Source organism: Somniosus microcephalus, chromosome 11 (genome assembly GCF_052327205.1).
Source record: "Somniosus microcephalus isolate GS21.2 chromosome 11, FLI_Smic_1.0, whole genome shotgun sequence".
NCBI classification, from domain to species: domain Eukaryota; kingdom Metazoa; phylum Chordata; class Chondrichthyes; order Squaliformes; family Somniosidae; genus Somniosus; species Somniosus microcephalus.
In genome coordinates, this window is record NC_140997.1 from 217349511 (window position 1) to 217373857 (window position 24347).

The 24347-nt window shown below is 46.2% G+C and overlaps 1 protein-coding gene across 1 annotated transcript in view; it reads left to right on the forward strand.

Annotated features, from left to right (window-relative positions):
- Positions 1-24347, forward strand: part of celsr3 (cadherin, EGF LAG seven-pass G-type receptor 3) — a 383004-nt gene that overhangs the window by 216611 nt on the left and 142046 nt on the right. The window contains exons 11-15 of the mRNA XM_086001957.1: positions 2597-2707; positions 3838-4006; positions 6853-6994; positions 8128-8248; positions 11723-11906. Coding sequence (XP_085858083.1) covers positions 2597-2707; positions 3838-4006; positions 6853-6994; positions 8128-8248; positions 11723-11906 — 727 coding nt within the window. The remainder of the gene's footprint in view (positions 1-2596; positions 2708-3837; positions 4007-6852; positions 6995-8127; positions 8249-11722; positions 11907-24347) is intronic.

Genomic DNA, 24347 nt, shown 5'->3' on the forward strand with positions numbered 1-24347 from the left:
CCCGGGTTACAGCTGAGCCTTATTCGTGTAACCTTAACATGGAAAAAGAGGTTCAGCATAAAGAAACACAAGTTAAACAGCCTTCCTCACAAACCTTCAATTTTTGTTTGTTAATTCCTGATACCTAATCCTCTCTTTTTATATTGCAAAATCACTTCAAGAAGCCAATTGAAAATCCAGACAGTAATGATTGACCTGGCCATATCATAGCTGTGACCAAGTCAACATTTGATGAGTTTTATGCATCAGAACAGGAAAAAAAGCTGTTGAACAAGTATACTTGTTGGAACCACTTGGATTATAACAGCATCTAGCTGAGTAAACTTGTCTGCAACACTGAAAGGGTCAAAACTAAAAGTTGTACTGTGTGGTGCTAACAATAATGAGATAATGATAAAGAAAATGAGTCTGGTTAAAAAAAAAATCACCAGGATCCTTGAATTTGCACTTTGGATTTGCTATATGCCCCTTTTGGATTTTAACAGAACACCTGCATTAAAACATATAAGAACAGACATCAAGGCTCCACTGCTGGCAAGAAGCTTGCTAGATGTGGGAGTGGGTAAGGAATGGGGCTAAAACATTGTAGCCTTAGTTCTGCGCCATGCACTTGCGATTAGCAAGGCTCTGTGTCGGTCACAGAGCCTGATGATCTTTGCCTATTGGGCTATATTTTTTTCCATTTAGCAAAGCCTGTTTTTCATCATTAGGAAGAAAGAATTAGCCACCAAACACAATGGCCCTGAATTTCCGATCAGAGGCTTCCTTCGGGCGGATGCCTCCGATCAGAAAAAAATCTACGAATCTACCTGCTGTTTCCGTAGATCCCGAGGCTTCTGATCCTGGGCCTCTCCTGTTGGAAATGCGCAGAAGCCCACGTACCCAGGGGCGTATGCGGTTCACAAGCGCCCCTGGGATCACGTGGGCCAGACGAACCAATCAAAGAAGGGAATTCCCCTTCCTACTTTTGACAGGTCTGTAGGGACAGAACTGTCAAAAGTATGAATGGGGATCACATTTAAAAACACACTAAAACATTAAATAAATGTTTTTTAAAATTACATAAATGGAATTTTAATTAAGTAAAAATTTTTATTGAAAAAAGAAATTAAATGTTTTTACGGGTCTAAAAATAAACTTACCTTTTTGAAGAATATTTTAAATGTATAAATGAGTTATCAAATTTAATTTTTCAACACTCTTAAGCTGGTAAAAGCAGGCCTTACGCTAGCTTTTACCAGGCGTAAGAAATCTGTGGCCTTTCAGCGGGCGGAGGTTGTGCAAAAAGCGCAACCCTCCACCCACAGAGGCACTTCTCCCGGGCAGACGGATGATTTGTCAAGATCTTGACAGATCGCAAGCTCCGGTTTGTAGCATATGCGCTTCGCATGCCTGACACCGACACTTGCAAGGCCCCTACGGGTGCGTACACACCTCGTACGCACCCGTGGGGGTCGGAAAATACGGCCCAATGTACTTGTAAGAAAGGTGCTATCACATTTCCCAAGCAGTCAGCGAGCCACTTAATTAGAATAAGTGTTGGAAAGTTTGTAATCCAGCAATGGAATGCGCAATGTCAACAAAAATTGAGAAAAATCACTATTTACCTAGGAGACACTGTATTTTAATGAATTTAAATTAATTAAATTAATTTTTTAATTCCTTCTTGGGATGTCGATGTCCCTGGCATGGCCAGCATTTATTGCCCATCCCTAGTTGCCCTCAGAAGGTGGCGGTGGGCCACCTTCTGCGGTTTGATACAAAGCGCAGTTAAGAAACAACTACATTGTAGGTACACATCTGCTCTCGTAAAAGTACATAGTTAGTTACCAACTCTCTCGTGATAAACAATTCAATCCTCCTATATCCTCCACAAACTCCTGTTAGCAAAGTACAGCGCAAGAGTTTGCAGGATACGTATACAGGAGTTGTAACAATGATTTTATCGCAAAATGGAGAACACACAGGCACATTTTTTATAGCAAAGCTACATTATTTTGCTTCCAATAAAAGTAACAGTTTACAATTACATTGTCGGAAATTATTTGACGAGATGAATTATTCGAAGTTCTTTGTTTCCATTCTAATTCTTTCATATGACATCTTGATGAATGCATTTGCTGTATATGCACTTTTCACAATAATATGCAAAGATATTCTTGTGTTAATAAACCTTGTTCTCAGGATGCGGGTGATGCTGACAAGGCCGCATTAGTTGTCCACTCTGGTTGCCCTGAGAAGATGATGAGCCTCCTTCTAGTGATTGTTTTTACCACTGAGTGACATGCTGGACAGTTTTGGCGAGTATGAGGAGTCAACCATGTAGTGTGGACTGGATTCACATGTAACCCAAGTGGCAGGTTCTCTTCCCTGAAGGACATTAGGGAGGCACTTGGGTATTTAATGTCAATCTGGTAGTTTTCATGGTAATTTTGTGCTGAGTGAGGGGCAAAGAAAAAAAATGCATCTTTAAAAAGAAACGCTTTCTTATTGAATTGATAGCAATACCTGATACAAGGTTGTCCCAACTGAGAATATTTGAACCCAATTGTACGACTATTTCTGCAGTTTTGATTACACTTTTTCTTGTTGCTAGGATACGGTGGTTGTTGGCAATGAGTTACATGGGCTGAAGTTGAAGCATCTTCAAGTTGGTGGGATTCTCAGAGCTGGTGAGGTGCAGAACGGATTGGATGGCTGTATCCAGGTATAGGAATTGCTTTTTGTTAGAGGCAATTCAGTCTGTGAATTGTTGTGACCCCCAGTGACCCTCAAGAGACTTTAATCTAGTTGACAGTCTGGGGGCTGCAGCAGCCACATGTTGGACCATTGTCCAAAATGGCTCTGTTACTCTCTCTTGTCCATATAGAGACAGGGTGTGCATTATATTGATTTCAGACTTTGTTCTGCTTTCTGTGTTATGGAAAGGTGATTTCTTCGGCCAATAAAGTCAGTCAAAAAAGTGACTTTCAGAAGCACAGAGGGCAGGAAGAACTCTTGACTGATGGACACTTTCTCACACCATATCTAAAAATCAGACCAAAGGTCCCACATTCAATCCTTGACTTGTACTGAGTTAGCTGACCCCATTCAGGGCAGCTACAATTGGTCTCTGGGCAAAAGGAATGAGGAGAAAATTCAACCAGCCCGCCTCCTAATCACGAACAGTGATTTCTACTTGAAAATGCAAACAGGTGGAAGTTTTCAAATGTTTTCAAATGGGTTTTTATGACCTGCAGACTTGGGAAAGTGACCTGTGCACAGGTCTGAGCAATTTTGCTTGTTATGTGCACCACTTTGTGCAGTGTGTGTATAAATTTGTGTGTGTGTGTGATAATGAATTGGATTTTTGCCTTATTCCTACTTGGAAGAAAATAATTATTCCCTCCTCTCCTGAAGACAGTGGTACACAGGGGAGTATAGTTCCATAGGTGCTCACACCCCTTTTGTATCTATCCCAGGTGACATTCTTCATATGTGATCCGAGTTATTGATTAGGCTGTATAGGGCCAATGCTGCTGAGCCCAATACTGTCTTCAGTAGTCTATATGATCTGCTCCAGGAACTTTTGACTCGTATATTGTTTTTACTCGCTTTTGAGGACTGCATGTTTATCGCATTTGTTATTGAAGATGCTGTCATCTAAAAGTTAACACACCATGACCTCCTATGTTTGCTGTTCTGTTTCTTGCTGATCTAGCTTCACATGACCTGGAAATAAATGGCACAGACTAGTATAGATATATATTTTTGTTTCGTCTGGGGCGGGAGGTTATAGAGCCAATGTAGGATTCAAAGGATTCAATCTACTGACTGCAGTTTTTTTTCTACCCTCAGGGGGTACGTCTTGGTGACACCTCTAATGGAATTGCAATGCCAAAGCCAAGTCGCACTATGAACGTGGAGTTAGGCTGCACTGTCCCTGATCCGTGTGACTCCACCTCATGTCCAACTAACAGCTACTGCAGTGATGAGTGGCAGAATTACTCTTGTATCTGTGAGCCAGGTATTGTTTGCAAAATTGGGGGTAGTTCAGCATCTTTTACTGAGGCGTGGGGAACCATAGCTCATATGAACAATCTTTTTACACTGGTCATTTACCCAAAAACAATTTTTAGAAGGAGGTAGGCTCAGTTGACAAGTTGCATAGATCACAAGATCACCACAGATGAGATCCATTTTAATTCATTTATCCAGAAAAACCCTTATGTCTGCCCAATGTAGCATCTGATCGTGTGCTAAATGATTCCAGGTTTTTCCCCTCCACTACTCTATCCAAATTTCATTCCATGTATTGGTCACTCTTGGAGTGAAGAACTCCCTGGTATCAGTCCTAAATTTACCTTTTGTTAATTTGAATCTGTGTCCCTGGTTCTACTCTCATGATTTAATTTAAAGTGGTATTCTGGATTTACCTTTCTCATCCCCTTTACTATCTTGTACACTTTTACAAGATTACCGCACAAATGCCTCCTTTCCAGGTTGAAAATCCCAAATCTCTCCAGTTTTTTCTCATAACCTTTGATACTAGGAATCAGTTTCATGGCTCTTCTCTCTACTGCCTCCAGCACTTGAATGTCTCCCTTGTGCCTTGACAACCATAACTGGACGCAGTGCTCAAGGTGCAGTCTGACCAGAACACTACACAGCTTGATCACGGCTCCCTCTGAGTTATATCCTGCTAGGGGATGATGCACACAGAGAGGCTGTGCTCCAGTTCTGGCCAATTTGCTTTTTCTAATGCCAGTGGAGTGCTGAAACAGTTAACATTTTCACACAAAATATCCATATATAAGTGGGTGAGAGGCCGAGGCTGAACCTGAGCCAAAGACATTCCTTTTTAACCACATCAATGCCTCTCTGTGAATAATTGGCAGGAAAATCAAGCATGCTGAACAATGCCCTGATTTCCATGCACGGGGGAACCGAACGGAATCTTCAAATCCAAGGCAATTGGCATCTTCCTTATTCTACTATTTGTAAATTAGAGCCACTCTGAGCCTGGATTTCTGACCTCCAACAAATTCTATTCCTCTTTATGACCCAACAGATAAAACCATCTTTATTTTGCCTCTGGAGGCGGCATATAAACCTGGCAACTGTCGTAGAATTTGGCTGTTTTATTTCTTCCTTTTTTCCCTTCCTTCCATTGCCACCAAACCTGAAATCTGTTTCGTATGGATCAGTGCCACGTAGCGCCATGCACTTATTAACTGAACAGGGGCGTTCAACACAGAATTTTTCCGACAGTTTTAGATTTTGACGGACTGTGAAAAAGACCATGATCCCTCGCATTCCTTGGGGGTGGGGAGGTTGATACAGTTTAAAAAAATTTATGTTATTTCACGAATCTCTGCAGAAAATGGAAACAGCTGGGGCCTAAATTTACTCCTGCCATGTGCAATCTGTTCTGGCTACATCTCTGTAGTCAGTAGCACTTGAGTGCTAATCAAAGCTGCTTGAAGAGAACAGGCCTGCTGGGAGATGTATATGAACATCACTGCAGTCTCCATGCCAGAATAATCAGGTGATAGAAAGCAGCTAGAGTTCAATCTTACTGAATCACATTTTTGGAAAATAGCAACTCTGGACAATGGACATAAATGTGAGATATCTATTAAACATGGAAACGTATCAAGATTATTTTAGAATAACCTACTAAAGTACCCCAACTGTTCTTTCATGTTACATTGTGCTGCAGTGATCATTTTGCATTTCAACCTGTGAAAAAGGATCGTAAAATGCAGAAATTATTCAAATGTTTCCATTCACACAAACATCAGGCAATGTTGTACTAATATCTGAGGTTTTAAGTGTAATTCTGTTGGTTGCATTACCAAACCTGATTCACACATCCGTATGGCTGTGAAGACATTGACATATTTCGCTGAAGTATGTTGTCTATGCTGGAATATCTCGCAGCCTTTTAGAATGTTACTTGCTGTATCGAATGGTCCTGATAGACCAGCGTTGTCCAACAGAGAGTGCTGACTAGCCACAGGTGTGGCTACAGCGACAGCACTTTAGCTACATAGAAACATAGAAGATAGGAGCAGGAGTAGGCCATTCAGCCCCTCGAGCCTGCTCCGCCATTCAATGCAATCATGGCTGATCGTCCAAATTCAGTACCCTGTCCCTGCTTTCTCCCCATATCCCTTGATCCCCTTAGCCTTAAGAAATATATCTAACTCCTTCTTGAATATATTTAATGAATTGCCCTCAACTGTCTTCTGTGGTAGAGAATTCCACAGGTTCACCACTCTCTGGGTGAAGAAATTCTTCCTCATCTCAGTCCTAAATGGCTTACCCCTTATCCTTAGACTGTGACCCCTGGTCCTGGACTCCCCGCCATCAGGAACATCCTGCCTGCATCTAGTGCACGACATGCACTAATTTTAATAGAAAATGCTTTACATACAGTCACACAATACATGTAAATGTACTTCACATATGTATATTTACTTAACAAACATCTACCGCCATTCAGTAACCAAGGAAGTAGAGCACTCGCAACGAACAAAACACACTCGCACGCTCTGCCATTTTACCAACAAACACACAGAAAGGTTAAAGTACACACGTATACACCATGCGAATATGAGTACTGAGATCACATGCCCAATGTCGTTGTCAATTACTCATTTTTATTTACAAATCAGAAATGTAGTTAGCCACATCTGGATTCCCAATTAGCCACGTGTTGCAAGTGGCAAACGTATTGGACAACACTGCGATAGTTTTTGATTGGCAATACTAAATCTAATCCTAAGAAGAGTTGGTCGGAAATTTAAAAAAAAGTACAGAGGTTGCTGGAAGGTTGATGTAAAGTATTTAAGAATATTTCATATTTAGGTTACTATGGTGAGTCTTGTGTCGATGCCTGTCAGCTGAATCCATGTGAGAATGAGTCTGTCTGCCGCCGCAAACCCAGCTCTTCACACGGGTACACATGTGATTGTGGAGAGAATCATTTCGGCCAATACTGTGAACACAGGTAAAAAAAAAAATTCTTCTGGATGAGGAATATAATATTTCTGTTAGTGTATGAAGTCACAAAGCGACAAAAGTGATGAAGTTATGAGAACATTCTGTCTAGAAAATCTGAGGAATTGTATAAATATATCGTCACCTACTTCAATGCCACAAATGTTCTCCTTTTCAGCATGAGAGTATTGCAATCTGAGTGGACTGTGCCAGAATTTAGGACTTACTTGATCACATCAAGTCTCAGCTCCTCGTCCCAGCCATGAAAAGTTCTGTGACAATTTGGGTTGGGTACATAATATGATTGATAGCAGTATGGAACTTGGCCGTATTAAAAAGTGAACAGTTAAAATTTTTTTAAGCATCTTCAGAACGTGCAGCCAGCCCACTTAACGCTATAGAAAAACACTGAAGCAATGGTCCACCCCACCACCACCAGAGGCGACGCTCTGGTTGTGTTGCAAATAGTGCTTACACATGCCCCAAATTTTTTTTTAGATGTCCCTGACCCTGGAAAGTGGTTATGGTATTAAATAATGGGCGGGTAGAAGTCCCTTCTTGCTGAGGATCTGCTGTCACTGCATCAAAAGGGAACTTCAGGCACATGCCATTTAAACGGTACTCAAAATAATAATGCTTCCTTCCATGCATGTGCAAGTGTTTTTGCTCTCTTGTATGTGCTCCCTTCTGCCCCCCCCCTTTTCTATATATAAAATGTTTCTAAATGCAATATTCTTTGTATCCTTATGGTCACTTCATCTTGTAATAGAATTTTTATCACACAAGTGATTCACATCTCATACTTTCTTTTCTTGTCAAATGTGAATTAACAATTTTTTTAATTCCCATTTCAGTTTGACTTGCCTTTATAACACACATGATATCCTCCATTGACACTGCAGACACTAGACCTGCCGCTGGAACATGTCCGCGAAGCACCAAACCCCTATTCTATGTCTCTCTCAATGGTATTCCCAAGATTGGGTTCAGTCTTTGGGTGTGAATTGACATCTTGCCTTTCACTGGCATGGTCCTGCACCAACAAACAAATGAAAATCTAAAGAAATGTTCCTGAGTTCTTTGCAGCATAGATCTTAAGTGCTATAATGAATTATTTTTTTTCTCTCCTGACTTTTGGTCTAGAATTGACCAGCAGTGTCCCAAAGGATGGTGGGGGAACCCAACATGTGGACCCTGCAACTGTGACATCAATAAGGGCTTTGACCCCAACTGCAACAAGACAAATGGCCAGTGCCACTGTAAGGTGAGTATCATCCTCTCCTCAGGACACTGACTTTTAACTTTTTTTTCTCTTATTTATTTTGCCTTCCTTGATGCTGTGGGCAGGATTTTCAGTGGGCAGGATTTTCATTGGGCCGTGGAGGCGGGATTGGAGGCGTGTGGGGGGCTAAAATCCCGAAATCGGGGGGCACGAACCCATCCCGCCCCAACCCGGCTCCATGCCAGTTTCACAGGAGGCGGGTACCTGGGACCCACCTCCCCGAGGCGGGAAGGGGATTAGTGCCAATTAACTGCCTGTTAACAGGTAGTTAACAGACAGTTTTTAGCCTAATCCCTATTTTCATTGGTGAAGTGTGGGATTCCCGACGACTCCAAACCACGCCAAGTTAGCGAGGCGGGCCGTCGGGATGAAGGGCTTGGAGGGTTCGAGATGTCCGGTGTTCAGGTGAGTGATGGATGCATGAGTGCTGAGGTAAGTGTGTTTGGAGTGTTTAAAGAAGTTTTACTTGCATGTACTTACCTTTACAGCCTTCCTTCCTTCAGGCCTCGGGAGTCCCTCATCTCACCAGCACAGAAAGCAGAATGGCCGTGAGCTGTCAAAAGTTGCAGCATTCAGCTTTCTGTTCCGGAGGGATCTCTAAATCAGCCTGAGAGGAAGGAATTAACTTAGTGTACAGATTGTCAGTGTTTGACAGCTTCAAACAGCTGTCAAACGCTGATATTTCATCAGTCAAGACGGGTGGCCCTTAATTGGCCTGCTGAGCCCACTGGGCGGGCTCAACAAGGTCAATCAAGTCAAAATCGCGTGGGTTGGCTAGAACTCGATGGAGGCGGGACTACAACCCTGAAAGTTGTAGTCTGGCCTCCTACCCGACTCCTCAATGAAAATCCAGCCCTGTTTATTCACATTTAGGTTTGAATGTGCGTTACCCTATTTCCTATCACGGATTGCAACTTTTGTTTTATTCTGGACAAACAATCAAAAATAGTAAGAAAACCGCTCTTGCTTTTCCTGAGATTCCATGATGAGTTTTAAATTTAACATTGTGTGTTTAGCTGCATCAAATTAACTTTTTTTATAATGAAAGTGTTTATTAGTCCAGTGTACTCTGCCCCTCAGTGAATCTGCTTTTACAGTAAGGTTTCCTAGCCTGCCACAGACAGCAATTTCCCCAGCGCCTTGGTTGTTTTGAGATCCAGCGTTGTACAATTGATGTCTATTGTTCATTATAAACGCTTTACATAATGGGCTCGATTTTCCAAGCCCCGAGGAGGCGGGTTTGGAGGCGGGAGTGGTGAGAAAATTGCAGAATCGGGGGGCAGGAACCCATCCCGCCCCCAACCCGCCTCCATGCCAATGTCCCAGGAGGCGGGTATCTGACCTGTGCTGGGAGCCGCCTCCCCAAGGCGGGAAGGGGATTAGTGCCAATTAACTGCCTGTTAACAGGTAGTTAATGGGCAGTTTTTTGCCTAATCCCTATTTTTAGCCCTGAAGTGTGGGCTTCCCGACGGCTCTGAACCACGCCAAGTTAGCGAGGCGGACCATCGGTCTGCAGGGGTTGGAGGGGTCGAGATGTCCGTTGTGCAGGTGAGTGATGGGTGCATGTGTGCAGAGGTAAGTGTGTGAGGTAAGTGTAAAGTGTTTTAATAAGTTTTACTTACCTTTACTTTCTCCTGCAGGCTTCCTTCCTTCAGTTCTCGGGAGTCCCTCAGCTCACCGGCACAGAAAGCAGAATGGCCGCTGAACTGTCAAAAGCTGCAGCCTCTGCTTTCTAGTCTGGAGAGATCTCTAACTGAGTCTGAGTAGAAGGACTCAAGTTAGAAGACAGATTGTCAGTGTTTGACAGCTTCACAGAGCTGTAAAATGCTGATTTTTCATCTGTCAAATGCTCTTGACAGATGAAATGTCAATTGCTGACGTCACCAGTAACCAGGTGTCCCTTAATTGGCCTGCTGAGCCCACTGGGCGGGCTTAACCAGGTCAATCAAGGGAAAATAGCGTGGGTTGCCACAAGTCGATGGAGGCGGGACTACAACCCAAAAAGTGGGAGTCCCACCTCCAAAAGCTCCCCATTGACAAAATCCAGCCCAATGACTCTGCCCTGGCAATGTATTTAAAGCCAACCTCAGAAAATTGACGGCTTATACACTAGTTTGACATTTTTATTTCCCACATCAGCCAATAAATTAGCTCATTTGTGTTGAATTATGAGCACTTTTATGCCTTGACCCTGCACCCACTAAGAACTATATTGTGACTATCTAAACTTGTTTCACAACTGTGTCCTCTACAATCTATTTCTGTCATGTGTAGCAACTTCACTTTGCTTTCAATTTTTATATCCCATTTTCTATCAACTATAACTTCATGAATTGCATTACAGGGTTAAAAATCTATATATTTACTGTATGTATTTGAGCTTATTTCATGCAGTTTTTAGTTCCAGTATGGTACCATTTTGAAATAAATACTGTTATATCCTCTGCTGTTCTTGACACTCGTGAAGGAAAGATCTGTGAAACATTCGTTTGTCTGGGTTGGATTTGAACCCAAGATTCAGATGTAAAAGGGCAGATTTGTAATTGTCTGGACACTCAGGCCTAGAAATTCAGTAGCCTTTGCGCCCACTTTGCGCCCAAAGAGGGTTTCTGCGCCAGTGTAAGAGGGTGCGCTGATATTCAGCGCTGCGGTAATGGCGGCGGTAGCCGGTAGCGCTGCGCCGACACCGATGATGTCATCGGTGTGCGCAGTGCCCCGGTTCCGCCCCGCTTCCGGTCCAAACCCCATATTTAGTTGCGGCCGCCTCTTCTGCAGCGGCCGCAAACAGCGCTGGAAAAACGGGGCCGTACTGCTGCGCAACTGGGGTGCTTTAAGGTGGAGGTGCGGCCAGCCGCTTTTTCGGCGGCCGCCTGCCCGCACCTCCCTCCCCGGCCTCCTACACCACCTCCCCCCGCGGCATTGGTGGCTGATTCCCGCGAGCCCGGCACTTCTCCGTGGTGCCGGCCTCATTTGCCGGCAGAATCCAGCGGCGATCTCACGGCTGCAGGCAGCTCCTCCTTAAGAGAAGGAGGAGGCCTGCAGTACCCCAGCCTGCCGCACCGCATCGGGTGGCGCAGCGGCAGCTGGAGCGCTGAAATTCACTTTCAGTGCCCCAAGCGGAGGTGGGCACACCCTGGAACAGCGCCCGGTTCCGACTTGGGGCGCTAAAAGTGAATTTCTGGCGGGCGCAACTGGCTCCGCGCGCAGCGCTAACTTTTGGGCGTTAGCCTGCTGGCGGGCCTTAACTGAATTTCTAGGCCTCAATCCCTAAAGTTGACCATCTGCAATTTTTGATTAACAAATACTATTGCATTAGAATTCCCAATTTTCTACTTTGATTTATGGATAGATTAGGTTCATAGTTTGCATCAGCAAGAAGTCCCACAAATATTTTAGTCTCACAAAAGACCCCTGTTGTAAACTCCATTTAACATAAGCCTGTTTTTGTTCTTCCAGGAGTTTCACTATCGTCCTGTTGGAAGCGATGCATGCCTACCTTGTGACTGCTATCCCATTGGCTCGTTTTCCAGGTCATGTGATCAAGAAACCGGCCAATGCCACTGTAGACCAGGAGTGATTGGACGTCAGTGCAACCAGTGTGATAATCCCTTTGCGGAGGTCACGCACAGCGGGTGTGAAGGTGAGAAACATTCCCCAGAAATATTTTACTACAAATCTGCTCTAGAAAACAAAGGTAGAAACATTGTTTTCCCACTCTTGGACAGTTGGGAAGCTTAAATTAACATTGTGCCATAAATTATATTTCTAAAACTGTACTGATTTGATGTTCACACCCTGCGTTAAAAGTCTGTAAATAATTTATTTCTTTTTTTTTAATTTATTGGCCAGGTCTCTTCCTAACGTTGTCAGGGCTGTCATTTTGGAATCCGCATTCCAAATAATGGTGCTCTTCCACCGTGTATTTTTGTATCGATGTTTAAGGGTAGAAGTTACTGTCCCAATGTTATTGTATGAATACTTAACATACTCATACCAAGTTCCAATGTCTGCTATTTTAGTAGAGACATAGGCCTAAAAATTCGGTTGCTTTGCGCCCGGGCACGACACCGCCAATGCCTCCCGCGAAATTTAGCGGGAGGTTAGCGGCCATGGTAACCGTTAGTGCCCCACGGTGCTGCGCCGCTGGCGATGATATCATTGCCATGTGCAGCGCCCCGGCCGCGATCTTCAGTAGTGCCCCCTGACTTACCGCCGGACGCTATGTCCGACGGGATCAGGGGGGCCTACCTGCAGTCGGGGCGGCGCTAATTAAAGGGAAGGTGCCAGGCGGCCATTTTTGTTGCTGGCTGCCTGCCAGCACCTTCCCCCTCGGCCGTCCCCGGCCTCCTCTGAAGCCACCCCCCCCGCGGAGTGCCAGCTGCGCTCCGTGAGCCTGGCACTTCTCTTGCGTGCTGGGCTCTTTTGCCGGCACTCTGATCCCTGGTGGCCCAGCTAGGCCCCGGGTCGCGCTGCGCTAGGCCCCTCCCCGCGGCACGTAGCGCCATTCACTTGCAGTGGCCCAAGAGGGAGGCAGGGTGCTTCCAGGAGCACTCCGCTTCCCGCTTGGGGCGCTACCGATGAATTTCAGCTGTGGGTGTGCTCATTTTTTTGGGTGCTAAAAGTAGTGCCCCGGCGAAGTTAGCGCCCCAAAGGGGGCGCAACTCAATTTTTCCCCCATAAGAATTAGGAGCCATACGGCCCTTCGAACTTGCTCTGCCATTCAATAAGATCATGGCTGATCTTTGACCTCAACTCCACTCTCCCGTCCAATTCCTATATCCCTTAATTCCCCATGAGTCCAAGAATCTGTCTATCTTAGCCTTGAATATACTCAACGACTCCACTTCCACAGCCCTTTGGGGTAGAGAATTCCAAAGATTCACAACCCTCTGAGTGAAGAAATTCCTCCTCATCTCAGTCTTAAATGGCCGACCCCTTATCCTGAGACTGTGCCCCCTAGTTCTGGACCCAATCTACTCAATCTCTCCTCATAGGACAACCCTCTCATCCCAGGGATCAATCTAATGAACCTTCGTTGTACTGCCTCTAAGGCATGTATGTCCTTTCTCAGATAAGGAGACCAAAACTGCACAGTACTCCAGGTGTGGTCTCACCAAAGCCCTGTACAATTGTAGTAAGACTTCCTTACTCTTGTACTCCAACCCCCTTGCAGTAAACCCAACATGCCATTTGCCTTCCTAATTGCTTGCTGTACCTGTAACATTGTGCCGTAAATTAAATTTCTAAACTGTGCTGATTTGATGTTCACACCCTGCGTTAAAAGTCTGTTAAAACGCATGTGTTTCATGGACAAGGATACCTAGGTCTTTCTGAACACCAACATTTAATAGTTTCTCACCGTTTAAAAAAATATTCTGTTTCTATTTTTCCAACGTGAATAACCTCACATTTCCTCATACTCCATCTGCCACCTTATTGCCCACTCACGTAACCTGTCTATATCCCTTTGCAGGCTCTTTGTGTCCTCCTCACTGCTTACTTTCCCACCTAGCTTTGTATCGTCAGCAAACTTGGATACATCACACTCGGATGTCCCTTCATCGAAGTCATTAATATAGATTGTAAATAGCTGAGGCCCAAGCACTGATCCTTGCACCATCCCACTAGTTACAGCCTGCCAATCTGAAAAAGACCCATTTATCCCTACTCTATCCTTTAACCAATTCGCTATCCTCTAATATATTACCCCAACCCCATGAGCCCTTATCTTGCCTAGCAACCTTTTATGTGGCACCTTATCGAATGCATTTTGGAAATCCAAATATACTACATCCACTGGTTCCCCTTTATCTACCCTGCTAATTACATCCTCAAAAAACTCTAATAAATTTGTTAAACATGATTTCCCTTTCATAAAACCATGTTGACTCTGCCTAATCATACTATGATTTTCTAAGTGCCCCCCCCCCCGTTACCACTTCCTTAACAATGGATTCCAGCATTTTCCCGATGACTGATGTCAGGCTAACTGGCCTGTAGATCCCTATTTTCTCTCTCCCTCCTTTCTTAAATAGCGGGTTTACATTAGCTACCTTCCAATCCGATGGACTGTTCTAGAATCTTGGGAATTTTGGAAGATCACAGCCAATGCATCCACTATCTCTGCAGCCACCTGTTTTAGAACCCTAGGATGTAGGCCATCAGATCCAGGGAATTTGGCCAGGAGATTTGTTGGCTTTTAGTCCCATTAGTTTCTTGAGAGAGAGGGAGAGAGAAACAGAATTCTGACAAAAGGTCATCGACCTGAAACGTTAACTCTTGTTTCTCGCTCCACAGATGCTGCCTGACCTGCTGAGTATTTCCAGCATGCGAAGCATAGATTTAAAGAGATTGGTATAAGGATTAGCGGGGAGTTGAGGAGAACTTATTTTCACCCAGAGGGTGGTGGGGGTCTGGAACTCACTGACCTGAAAGGGTGGTAGAGGCAGAAACCCTCATCACATTTAAAAAGTACTTGGATAAGCACTTGACATGACGTAACCTACAAGGCGACAGATCAAGAGCTGGAAAGCGGGATTAGGCTGGATAGCTCTTTTTCAGCCGTCACAGGCACGAAGGGTCGAATGGCCTACTTCTGTGCTGTAAATTTCTATGATTCTAAGTACTTTTTCTCAACTGATATTAATTACTTTACGTTCCTTTAAGAGACATTAACCCATTTAGAATAAATAGTTTAACACTTCCTTTAAAATAAGCAGAGAGAAAAATTGGGTGCAAGATTATGATTTACTAAGCTGCTGAAGCAATTAATCCCGGTGCTCAGTAATTCCCTCGGTCGATAAAGCCTTTGTTAACCTCCATTTATGGCAGATAGCTGTTTTTATGACTATAGTGTGATGCCAAATAGATCTGGCCCAGAAGCCTAATTCTAAAGGATAAAAAAAGTTATTTGATAGAGAAGCGAAAAGAAGACCTTATCATGGAATACACCATCAGCTGCTGCAAGCTAAATGTCAGGATGATTCTCATAAAGGAGGAGAACAGCTGGGTAAAGAGCAGTATGTATAAAGTCAGAGTAAATGCTCTGTCGGTGTGAAAGCTGTGCAATGGCTGAATACATATCAATAGGATAAAAGCAAAATACTGCGGATGCTGGAAAATCTAAAATGCTGGAAACACTCAGCAGGTCAGGCAGCATCTGTGGAGAGATAAACAAAGTTAACGTTTCAGGTCGATGACCTTTCATCAGAACTGGAAGAAATTAGAGATTTAACAGTTTATAAGCAAGTACAGAGCCAGGGGGAGGAAAGAACAAAAGGGGAGAGCTGTGATACTGCAGGAGTGATTAAATGACAAAGAGGATGATGGTGCAAAGACAAGAGAGAGTGGTAAAGAAACAAAAGAGGTGTAAATGGCAACAGCAGAACCATTACCAGCAACTGCTGTCCGAGAAAATGTCAGAAAACTAGGGCGGTGGTTATGATCTGAAGCCGTTGAACTCAATGTTGAGACCAGTAGGTTGTGAAGTGCCTAATCAGAAGGTGAGCTGCTGTTCCTCGAGTTTGCACATATCATTAGGATCTAGTTATAGAGGTTCTAAAAAAGAGGACTGCCAATGATAAGTTTCAGGAAAGTAAAGCACACAGCTTAGATCTCAAAATATTCAGGAAATCTTTGTAATTAACATTGATTTCCAAAATGCTGAGTCTCATATATCTGGCATGAGATGTGAACAAGTTGTGCCCTGTGTATTCCACTCTGGCAGACAGTTCAAAATGTAAGTCTTGTGCATGACAGTGCTCAGGACCTGGAGACAGATTTGATTTTTTTCTGTAACAATCTCCATTTTAAATTCTTCATTCTGTTATATTTGTGATAACACAACTAGAAGCATGTGATTTAGAGGATAACAGAGTTAGGAGTGTGTTACTGAAATGATAACAAGCTAGGACTTGAAATGGATAAAGTAATAGTGTTATCATAAGCCATACAGACTAGGAAAGCCCCAAGTTCATTCCCTGGTCTGTGTTGAGTCAGATCATCTCAGCTGGCACAGTGTTGCGAGCACGCCAGTTGCCCTTAGTATCTTTGTTTCAGAAAGGATAAGGTCAGCCCCCACCGACCCCAGTGACTCCTGCATGTACCAGTACCACATGAGGACAGAATGAACCCTAATAAGATGCCCTCTATGGTTGAATAACCTGCCAACACTCGGTGACCAGGCTCAAACACTCGGTGACCAGGCTCAAAAATAAAGAACGGCCTGAGTAAGGCATTACAAGATTGTTTTACACTTATTGGCCAAGTCACTGCCTTCATGAGAGATGATAGAAAATTGAGTTGATGAGGAAGAAAAAAGAGCTAGTTGTGTGCTAAATACAAGCTATAACAGTGCTATGAGTGTGTTACACTGTTTTTGTAATGCAGAGTAAGGAGTGTATTACATTGAGGATAGCACAGAGCTAGGGATCTTGTACATGGAGGGTAATATAGATCTTGGGGTGTGTTACATGGAGGATAATGGGAGTAGTGTTATGGATAAACTAGGAGTGTGTTCCATGGAGAATAATCTTCTTCTTCTTAGGCAGTCCCTCGGAACCGAGGATGACTTGCTTCCACATTAAAAATGAGCTCGCAGGTGACTGATGAGTCCAATGCGGGACCTACAGTCTCTGTCACAGGTGGGGCAGACGGTGGTTGAAGGGGTGGGTGGGTGGGGTGCTTGGGTTGACGTGCACTCCTTGCGCTTGGCTTCCGCTTGCTCCCGGCGAAGAGACTCGAGGTGTTTGGCGCCTTCCCGGATGCTTCTCCTCCACTTTGTGCGGTCTTGGGCCAGGGATTCCCAGGTGTCGGTGGGGATGTTACACTTTTTCAAGGAGGCTTTGAGGGTTTCCTTGAAGCGTTTCCTCTGCCCACCTGTGGCTCTCTTGCCGTGCCGGAGCTCCGAGTAGAGCGCTTGTTTTGGGAGTCTCGTATCAGGCATGCAGACAATGTGACCCGTCCATCGGAGCTGATTGAGCGTGGTCAGAGCTTCGATGCTGGGGATGTTGGCCTGAGCAAGAACACTGACGTTGGTGCGCCTATCCTGCCAATGGATTTGCAGGATCTTGCGGAGGCAGCGTTGGTGGTACCTCTCCAGTGCTTTGAGGTGCCTGCTGTACATGGTCCATGTCTCTGAGGCATACAGCAGGGCAGGTATCACTGCTGCCCTGTAGACCATGAGCTTAGTGCCGGGTTTGAGGTCCTGGTCTTCAAACAATATGGAACTAAGAGTATTTCATAGAGGATAATGTAGATTTTGGGATGCCTTGCATGGAAGATAACAAACAAGTATTACGTGATACGCTTATCAATTACTTCATAAAAGGTGATGAGTCGAAGAAGAGATGATGAGTCGAAAGAAGAGATGAATAAGGCTTTTATTAGCTAAGAAGAGACCATGCTTCTTCGTGAGTGACTGAACAAGTCTGAACGAAACCCACACAGTGGTGGGTGGAGTCAGCTGAGGCATGCCTCCATACACAGCGCCACCCAGAGGTGGCAATATACAATACAGTGGTTTACCACATTCACCCCTTGTTTAATGTGAAGTCCGGCGGGGTGAAGGGTACTACAAGTTAAGTCTATCAGGAGGCCTTGTCTGACGTCCTGATCGTCGTGGTGGCGGCGGTGGTGTTGCAGCATCCGACGTCGGGTCTGGTGTCTGGGTGGTTGGCGAAGATTCCTGGGGCTTTGGCATGCCGTCTGCAGGGGTTGGGTTGGGAGGGGTGGTGGGGGATAACAGTGGTAAGGGGGATAACGGTGGTAAGGGGGATAACGGTGGTAATTCAGGGGTACCCGAGGGTGCGAGATCTCGTATGGAGACCGTGTCCTCCCGCCCGTCTGGGTATGTCACCCAGGCATACTGGGGGTTGGCGTGTAGGAGGTGCACCCGCTCGACCAGGGGGTCCGTTTTATGCGTCCTCACGTGCCTCCGCAGTAGGACGGGCCCAGGAGAAGTCAACCATGCCGGTAGCGAGGTTCCCGATGTAGACTTCCGGGGGAAAACGAACATTTTCTCATGAGGGGTCGCATTAGTGGCAGTACAAAGCAGTGACCGAATGGAGTGAAGCGCTGCAGGGAGGACCTCCTGCCAGCGGGAGGTCGGAAGGCCCTTAGATTTTAGTGCTAAGAGGACTGCCTTCCAAACCGTCGCGTTCTCCCTTTCCACCTGGCCGTTCCCCCGGGGGTTGTAACTGGTGGTCCTGCTCGTGGTGATACCTCTTGTTAGCAGGTACTGCCGAAGTTCGTCGCTCATGAACGATGAGCCCCTGTCGCTATGTATATAGCTGGGGAACCCGAACAGAGCGAAGATGTCATTCAGACACTTGATGACCGTGGTACTGGTCATGTCTGGGCAAGGGATGGCAAAGGGGAAACGGGAGTACTCATCAACTATGTTGAGGAAGTACACATTGCGGTCAGCGGAGGGGAGGGGCCCTTTAAAATCGACGCTCAGGCGTTCGAAGGGGCGGGTGGCCTTGATCAGGCTTGCTCTGTCCGGCCTATAGAAGTGCGGTTTGCACTCGGCGCAGATTTGGCAGCTCTTGGTCATGGTCCTGACCTCCTCGATGGAGTAGGGCAGGTTACGGGATTTGATAAAATGGAAAAACCTGGTGACCCCCGGGTGGCAGAGGTCATTGTGGAGGGACTGCAGCCTATCACTCTGCGCGTTGGCGCATGTACCACGTGATAGGGCATCTGGGGGCTCATTGAGTTTCCCTGGCCGATACAAGATATCATAATTGTAGGTGGAGAGTTCGATTCTCCACCTCAAGATCTTGTCGTTCTTGATTTTACCCCTCTGCTTATTATTAAACATAAAAGCTACTGAACGCTGGTCAGTGAGCAGGGTAAATCGTTTCCCGGCCAGGTAATGCCTCCAGTGACGCACCGCTTCTACAATAGCCTGGGCCTCCTTTTCGACGGAGGAGTGTCTCGTCTCGGGGCCCTGGAGGGTCCTTGAGAAAAAGGCCACGGGTCTGCCCGCCTGGTTAAGGGTCGCGGCTAGGGCAAAGTCGGAGGCATCGCTCTCCACTTGGAAGGGGATGGACTCATCCACCGCGTGCATTGCGGCCTTCGCGATATCGTTCTTGATAAGAGTGAAGGCTGCACACGCCTCTGGTGTCAGGGGGAAGGAGGTGGCTTTGATGAGGGGCCTGGCTTTGTCTGCATAGAGGGGCACCCACTGGGCGTAGTAGGAGAAAAACCCCAGGCATCTCTTCAGTGCTTTTTGGCAGTGGGGAAGGGGTAGCTCCATTAGGGGGCGCATTCTGTCGGGGTCGGGCCCGATGACTCCGTTCTCCACCACGCAGCCGAGGATGGCCAGGCGCTTGGTGTGAAACATACATTTTTCCTTATTGTACGTTAGGTTCAGCCGTTGGGCCGTACGGAGGAAATTTGCTAGATTAACGTCGTGGTCCTGCTGGTCGTGGCCGCAGATGGTGACGTTATCCAAATAGGGGAAGGTTGCCCGCAGCGCGTTCTGGTCAACCATTCGGTCCATCTCCCTTTGGAAGACCGAAACCCCGTTGGTGACGCCGAAGGGGACCCTAAGGAAGTGGTAGAGGCGGCCGTTTGCCTCGAAGGCAGTATACTGGCGGTCCTCATGGCGGATGGGCAGCTGGTGGTACGCTGACTTAAGGTCGATGGTGGAGAATACTTTGTATTGCGCAATCTGATTGACCATATCAGATATGCGAGGGAGGGGGTACGCGTCCAGCTGGGTGTACCGGTTTATGGTTTGGCTGTAGTCGATTACCATGCGGCGTTTTGCAGTGGTTTTAACGACTACAACCTGGGCTCGCCAGGGGCTAGTGCTACCTTCGATAATGCCCTCCTTCAAGAGCCGCTCCACCTCAGAGCTGATAAAAGCTCTGTCCCCGGCACTGTACCGCCTGCTTTTGGTAGCGATGGGTTTACAGTCGCGGGTGAGGTTAGCGAACAGGGGAGGGGGGGGGACTTTTAATGTGGAAAGGCTGCAGGTGGTTTGCAGCGGGCGATTTAAAAGTTGTTGGTTGCAGACTGTGAGTGGGGGGAGGGGTCCACCGTATGCTAGTGTGACACTCTTAAGGTGGCACTGAAAATCCAACCCTAGCAGGACGGCAGCGCAAAGACGGGGCAGGACTAGCAGTTTAAATTTTTGATATTCAGTGCCCCCTACTGACAGGGTCACCACACAGTAGCCGCTGATGTCCATTGACTGGGACTTGGACGCCATAGAAATGCGATGGTGCGTTGGCAGAATCGTGAGGGAGTGGCTACGTACCGTGTCGGGGTGGACGAAACTCTCTGTGCTCCCGCTGTCGATCAGGCAACTGGTGGCGCGGCCGTTTACCGCGATATCCATCATGGAGCTGGATAGATGGTGAGGGTGGCCTTGATCCAGCGTCACGGAGGCCAGTATGTGGCTTAGTGAGTCACTATAGTCATCCGCCGAGACGGTGGTCGGTTCCGGTGACGAAATGGCGGTTGAGTGCGTTGGATACGATGGCGGCGGATGCCATGCGGCCGGGGGTACACAAAATGGCGGATAAGATGGCTGCTCCCACGGCCCGCACGCTGCGCTGCTGGCTGGCTTCCCCTTGCAGGCGTTAGCGTAATGGCCTTTCTTCCCGCAGCCCGAGCAGGTAGCTGTCTTAGCTGGGCAGTGCGCTCTGGGATGTTTTAACTGGCCACAGAAATAGCATTTTTGGGCCTGGTTACTGGGCATCGAAGCAGTTCTTACCGGAGGCTGCTGTCTCGGTTGGGTCGCTGCAGCGGTTGGTGCCGGGGGCGGCGGTCCCGTGTCCCACGGTTTCGATTGCCATGTCTCGGCGCCGTTACGGGGGTATGCCTCGAGGTTTCGGTGGGCCTCCTCTAACGAGAGCGCAAGGGCAATGGCCGTCTTCAGGTCGGGTTCCTTGCTTTCTAGCAGTCTCTGCCGGGTGTGGTCTGACTGGAGGCCCCTGACGAAGGCATCACAGGCGAGTCCCTGCGCGTGCTCCACAGCCGTTACCGCTTTACAATCGCAGTCTCTGCAGAGTGCCAGTAGCGCCCGTGCAAATGCCCCTACCGATTCTCCCGGTTGCTGCCTGCGGGATCCCAAGAGGTGTCGGGCGTAAATTGTGTTCACTGGGCGCGTATATTGCCCTTTTAGTAGCTCGAGGGCCGCCACGTACGTATTAGAGTCCCGGATTAGCATATATACTTGATGGCTCACCTGGGCGGTCAAAATTTTCAGTTTGTGATCCTCCTCTGTAACCTGTGAGATTGCGAGGAAGGATTCAAAGCAGCTCAGCCAGTGTTCAAACTTGGCTGATGCACCCACATCTTGAGGGTCGAGGTCCAGGCGTGGTGGTCTGAGGGCTCTCAGCAATGTCTGCTGTATCCGTTGCTGTTGTTGCTCCTCAGGTGTCGCCATTTAACTTTTAGCTAATAAAATTGATACGCTTATCAATTACTTCATAAAAGGTGATGAGTCGAAGAAGAGATGATGAGTCGAAAGAAGAGATGAATAAGGCTTTTATTAGCTAAGAAGAGACCATGCTTCTTCGTGAGTGACTGAACAAGTCTGAACGAAACCCACACAGTGGTGGGTGGAGTCAGCTGAGGCATGCCTCCATACACAGCGCCACCCAGAGGTGGCAATATACAATACAGTGGTTTACCACATTACGTATAAGATAACACACTTAAAAGTTCAAATGATATAATAAACTGGGAGAGTAAACCTTGAGAAACTTGACAATGTCATCTAAACCTGTGTTACGACCAATGTTCCCTGTAATTTTTGGGGGGCCATGCGGCCCCTTTAATGGTCTGTGTGGGCCATTCAAAGATCCGTGCATGCGCAATTTTTGCATTTAAAAGCCGGTGAGCCGGCTGGGCGGGTCTTCTGGAGTGCTGTGCGGTCGCACAGCCGCACAGTTTAATGGGAATGTTGGTTACAGCCTTGAAAGATACCTGTGTTATTATGCCACATGGCTCATATTGTAGTGGTATTAAATTTTGTTTTACATAATGTTACTGGAATAATATAGACAACGTATGTTACATTTCTACAATAAACCCTCATCATAACACAGTGTTTATGAACTACCTGAAACTCGCATTATATGTGTGGTCAATTAACTTTAATAGGCCCACTATGTATAGTCATTATGTGCTATATTTGACAGGCTACTGCTGAAACAAATCCCTATTATATCTGCAGATCAATGATTGGAACAATTAAAGAGATTCTTGCAATCTCATCGCAGCTATTAGTGTTTTAGATGGTGCATTTACATTTTGTCTCCTGCAGCATATTTCACAACAGCAATGCTAATTACACTGTATACCTTATCCCAGTCAGCTTTCGATAAGGTCCCGCAGAAGAGATTAGCGTGTAAAGTTAAGGCACATGGGATTGGGGGCAAGGTACTGACTTGGATAGAGAACTGGTTGGCAGACAGGAAGCAAAGAGTTGGAATAAACGGGTCTTTTTCGAGTGGCGGGCAGTGACTAGTGGGGTACCGCAGGGATCGGTCCTAGGACCCCAGCTATTCACAATATATATTAATGATCTAGACGAGGGAACTAGATGTAATATCTCCAAATTTGCAGACGACACAAAGCTGGGTGGGCGTGTGTGCTGTGAGGAGGATGCAGAGAAACTCCAGTATGATTTGGACAGGTTGGGTGATTGGGCAGATGCATGGCAGATGCAGTATAATGTGGATAAATGCGAGGTTATCCACTTTGGTGGCAAAAACAGGAAGGCAGATTATTATCTGAACGGCAATAGATTGGGAGAAGGGGAAGTGCAACGAGACGTGGGTGTCCTTGTGCACCAGTCGCTGAAGGTAAGCATGCAGGTGCAGCAGGCGGTTAAGAAGGCAAATGGTATGTTGGCCTTCGTAGCGAGAGGGTTCAAGTACAGGAACAAGGATGTCTTGCTGCAGTTGTACAGGGCCTTGGTGAGACCACATCTTGAGTATTGTGTGCAGTTTTGGTCGCCTTATCTGAGGAAGGATGTTCTTGCCATGGAGGGAGTGCAGCGAAGATTCACCAGACTGATACCTGGGATGGCAGGAATGACGTATGAGGAGAGATTGGGTGGATTGGGATTATACTCGCTGGAGTTTAGAAGAATGAGAGGGGATCTCATTGAAACTTATAAAATTCTAACAGGACCAGACAGACTGGATGCAGGAAGGATGTTCCCGATGGCGGGGGAGTCCAGAACCAGGGGTCACAGTCTAAAGATAAGGGGTAAGCCATTTAGGACAGAGATGAGGAGGAATTTCTTCACCCAAAGAGTGGTGAACCTGTGGAATTCTCTACCACAGAAGGCAATTGAGGCCAATTCATTAAATATATTCAAGAAGGAGTTAGATATATTTCTTAAGGCTAAAGGGATCAAGGGATATGGGGAGAAGGCAGGGACAGGGTACTGAATTTGGATGATCAGCCATGATCTCATTGAATGGCGGAGCAGGCTCGAGGGGCCGAATGGCCTACTCCTGCTCCTATCCTCTATGTTTCTATGTGTTAGAATGCTGCTTGCAGCATAATAACGTTAAATCTAAATTTAACTGCTGGACAATGATTGATTTGTAGATACATTATGCTGCAATAAATATCCTTAAGTGTCACTGAGCCACTATTAAAGTCAGTGGTTCTAAAAAAAAATTAAAGTTTAGCTGATCTTCAATCCCAATAGTGTGAAGACAACCTGGACATTGAACAGAAAGCAGCCAGAGTTGAGCTAAGAACCTTGCTTCTGTTTACGCTGCTGTGTAGTGGGCTGCTGGGAAGCTTGTGGAATTTCCCTTCTCTCCTTGTGGAATGACGGACTCTGCACTGTATCAATGGAACTCCTGAGGATTGAGAGCGCATGTTGCACGGAATTGTGGGCAGGATATCTCATCCGGCCACACTGTGGCCCACCAACGTGCTAAGTCAGCCTGCCATTTAATAACTGAGCTGAGAAAGTAAGAACTTGCATTTATATAGTGCCTTTCACAGCCAATTTAAGTACTTTCAATGTGTAATCACTGCTGAAATGTAGGGAAACACAGCAGCCAATATGCACGCAGCCAGGTCCCGCAAATATTAC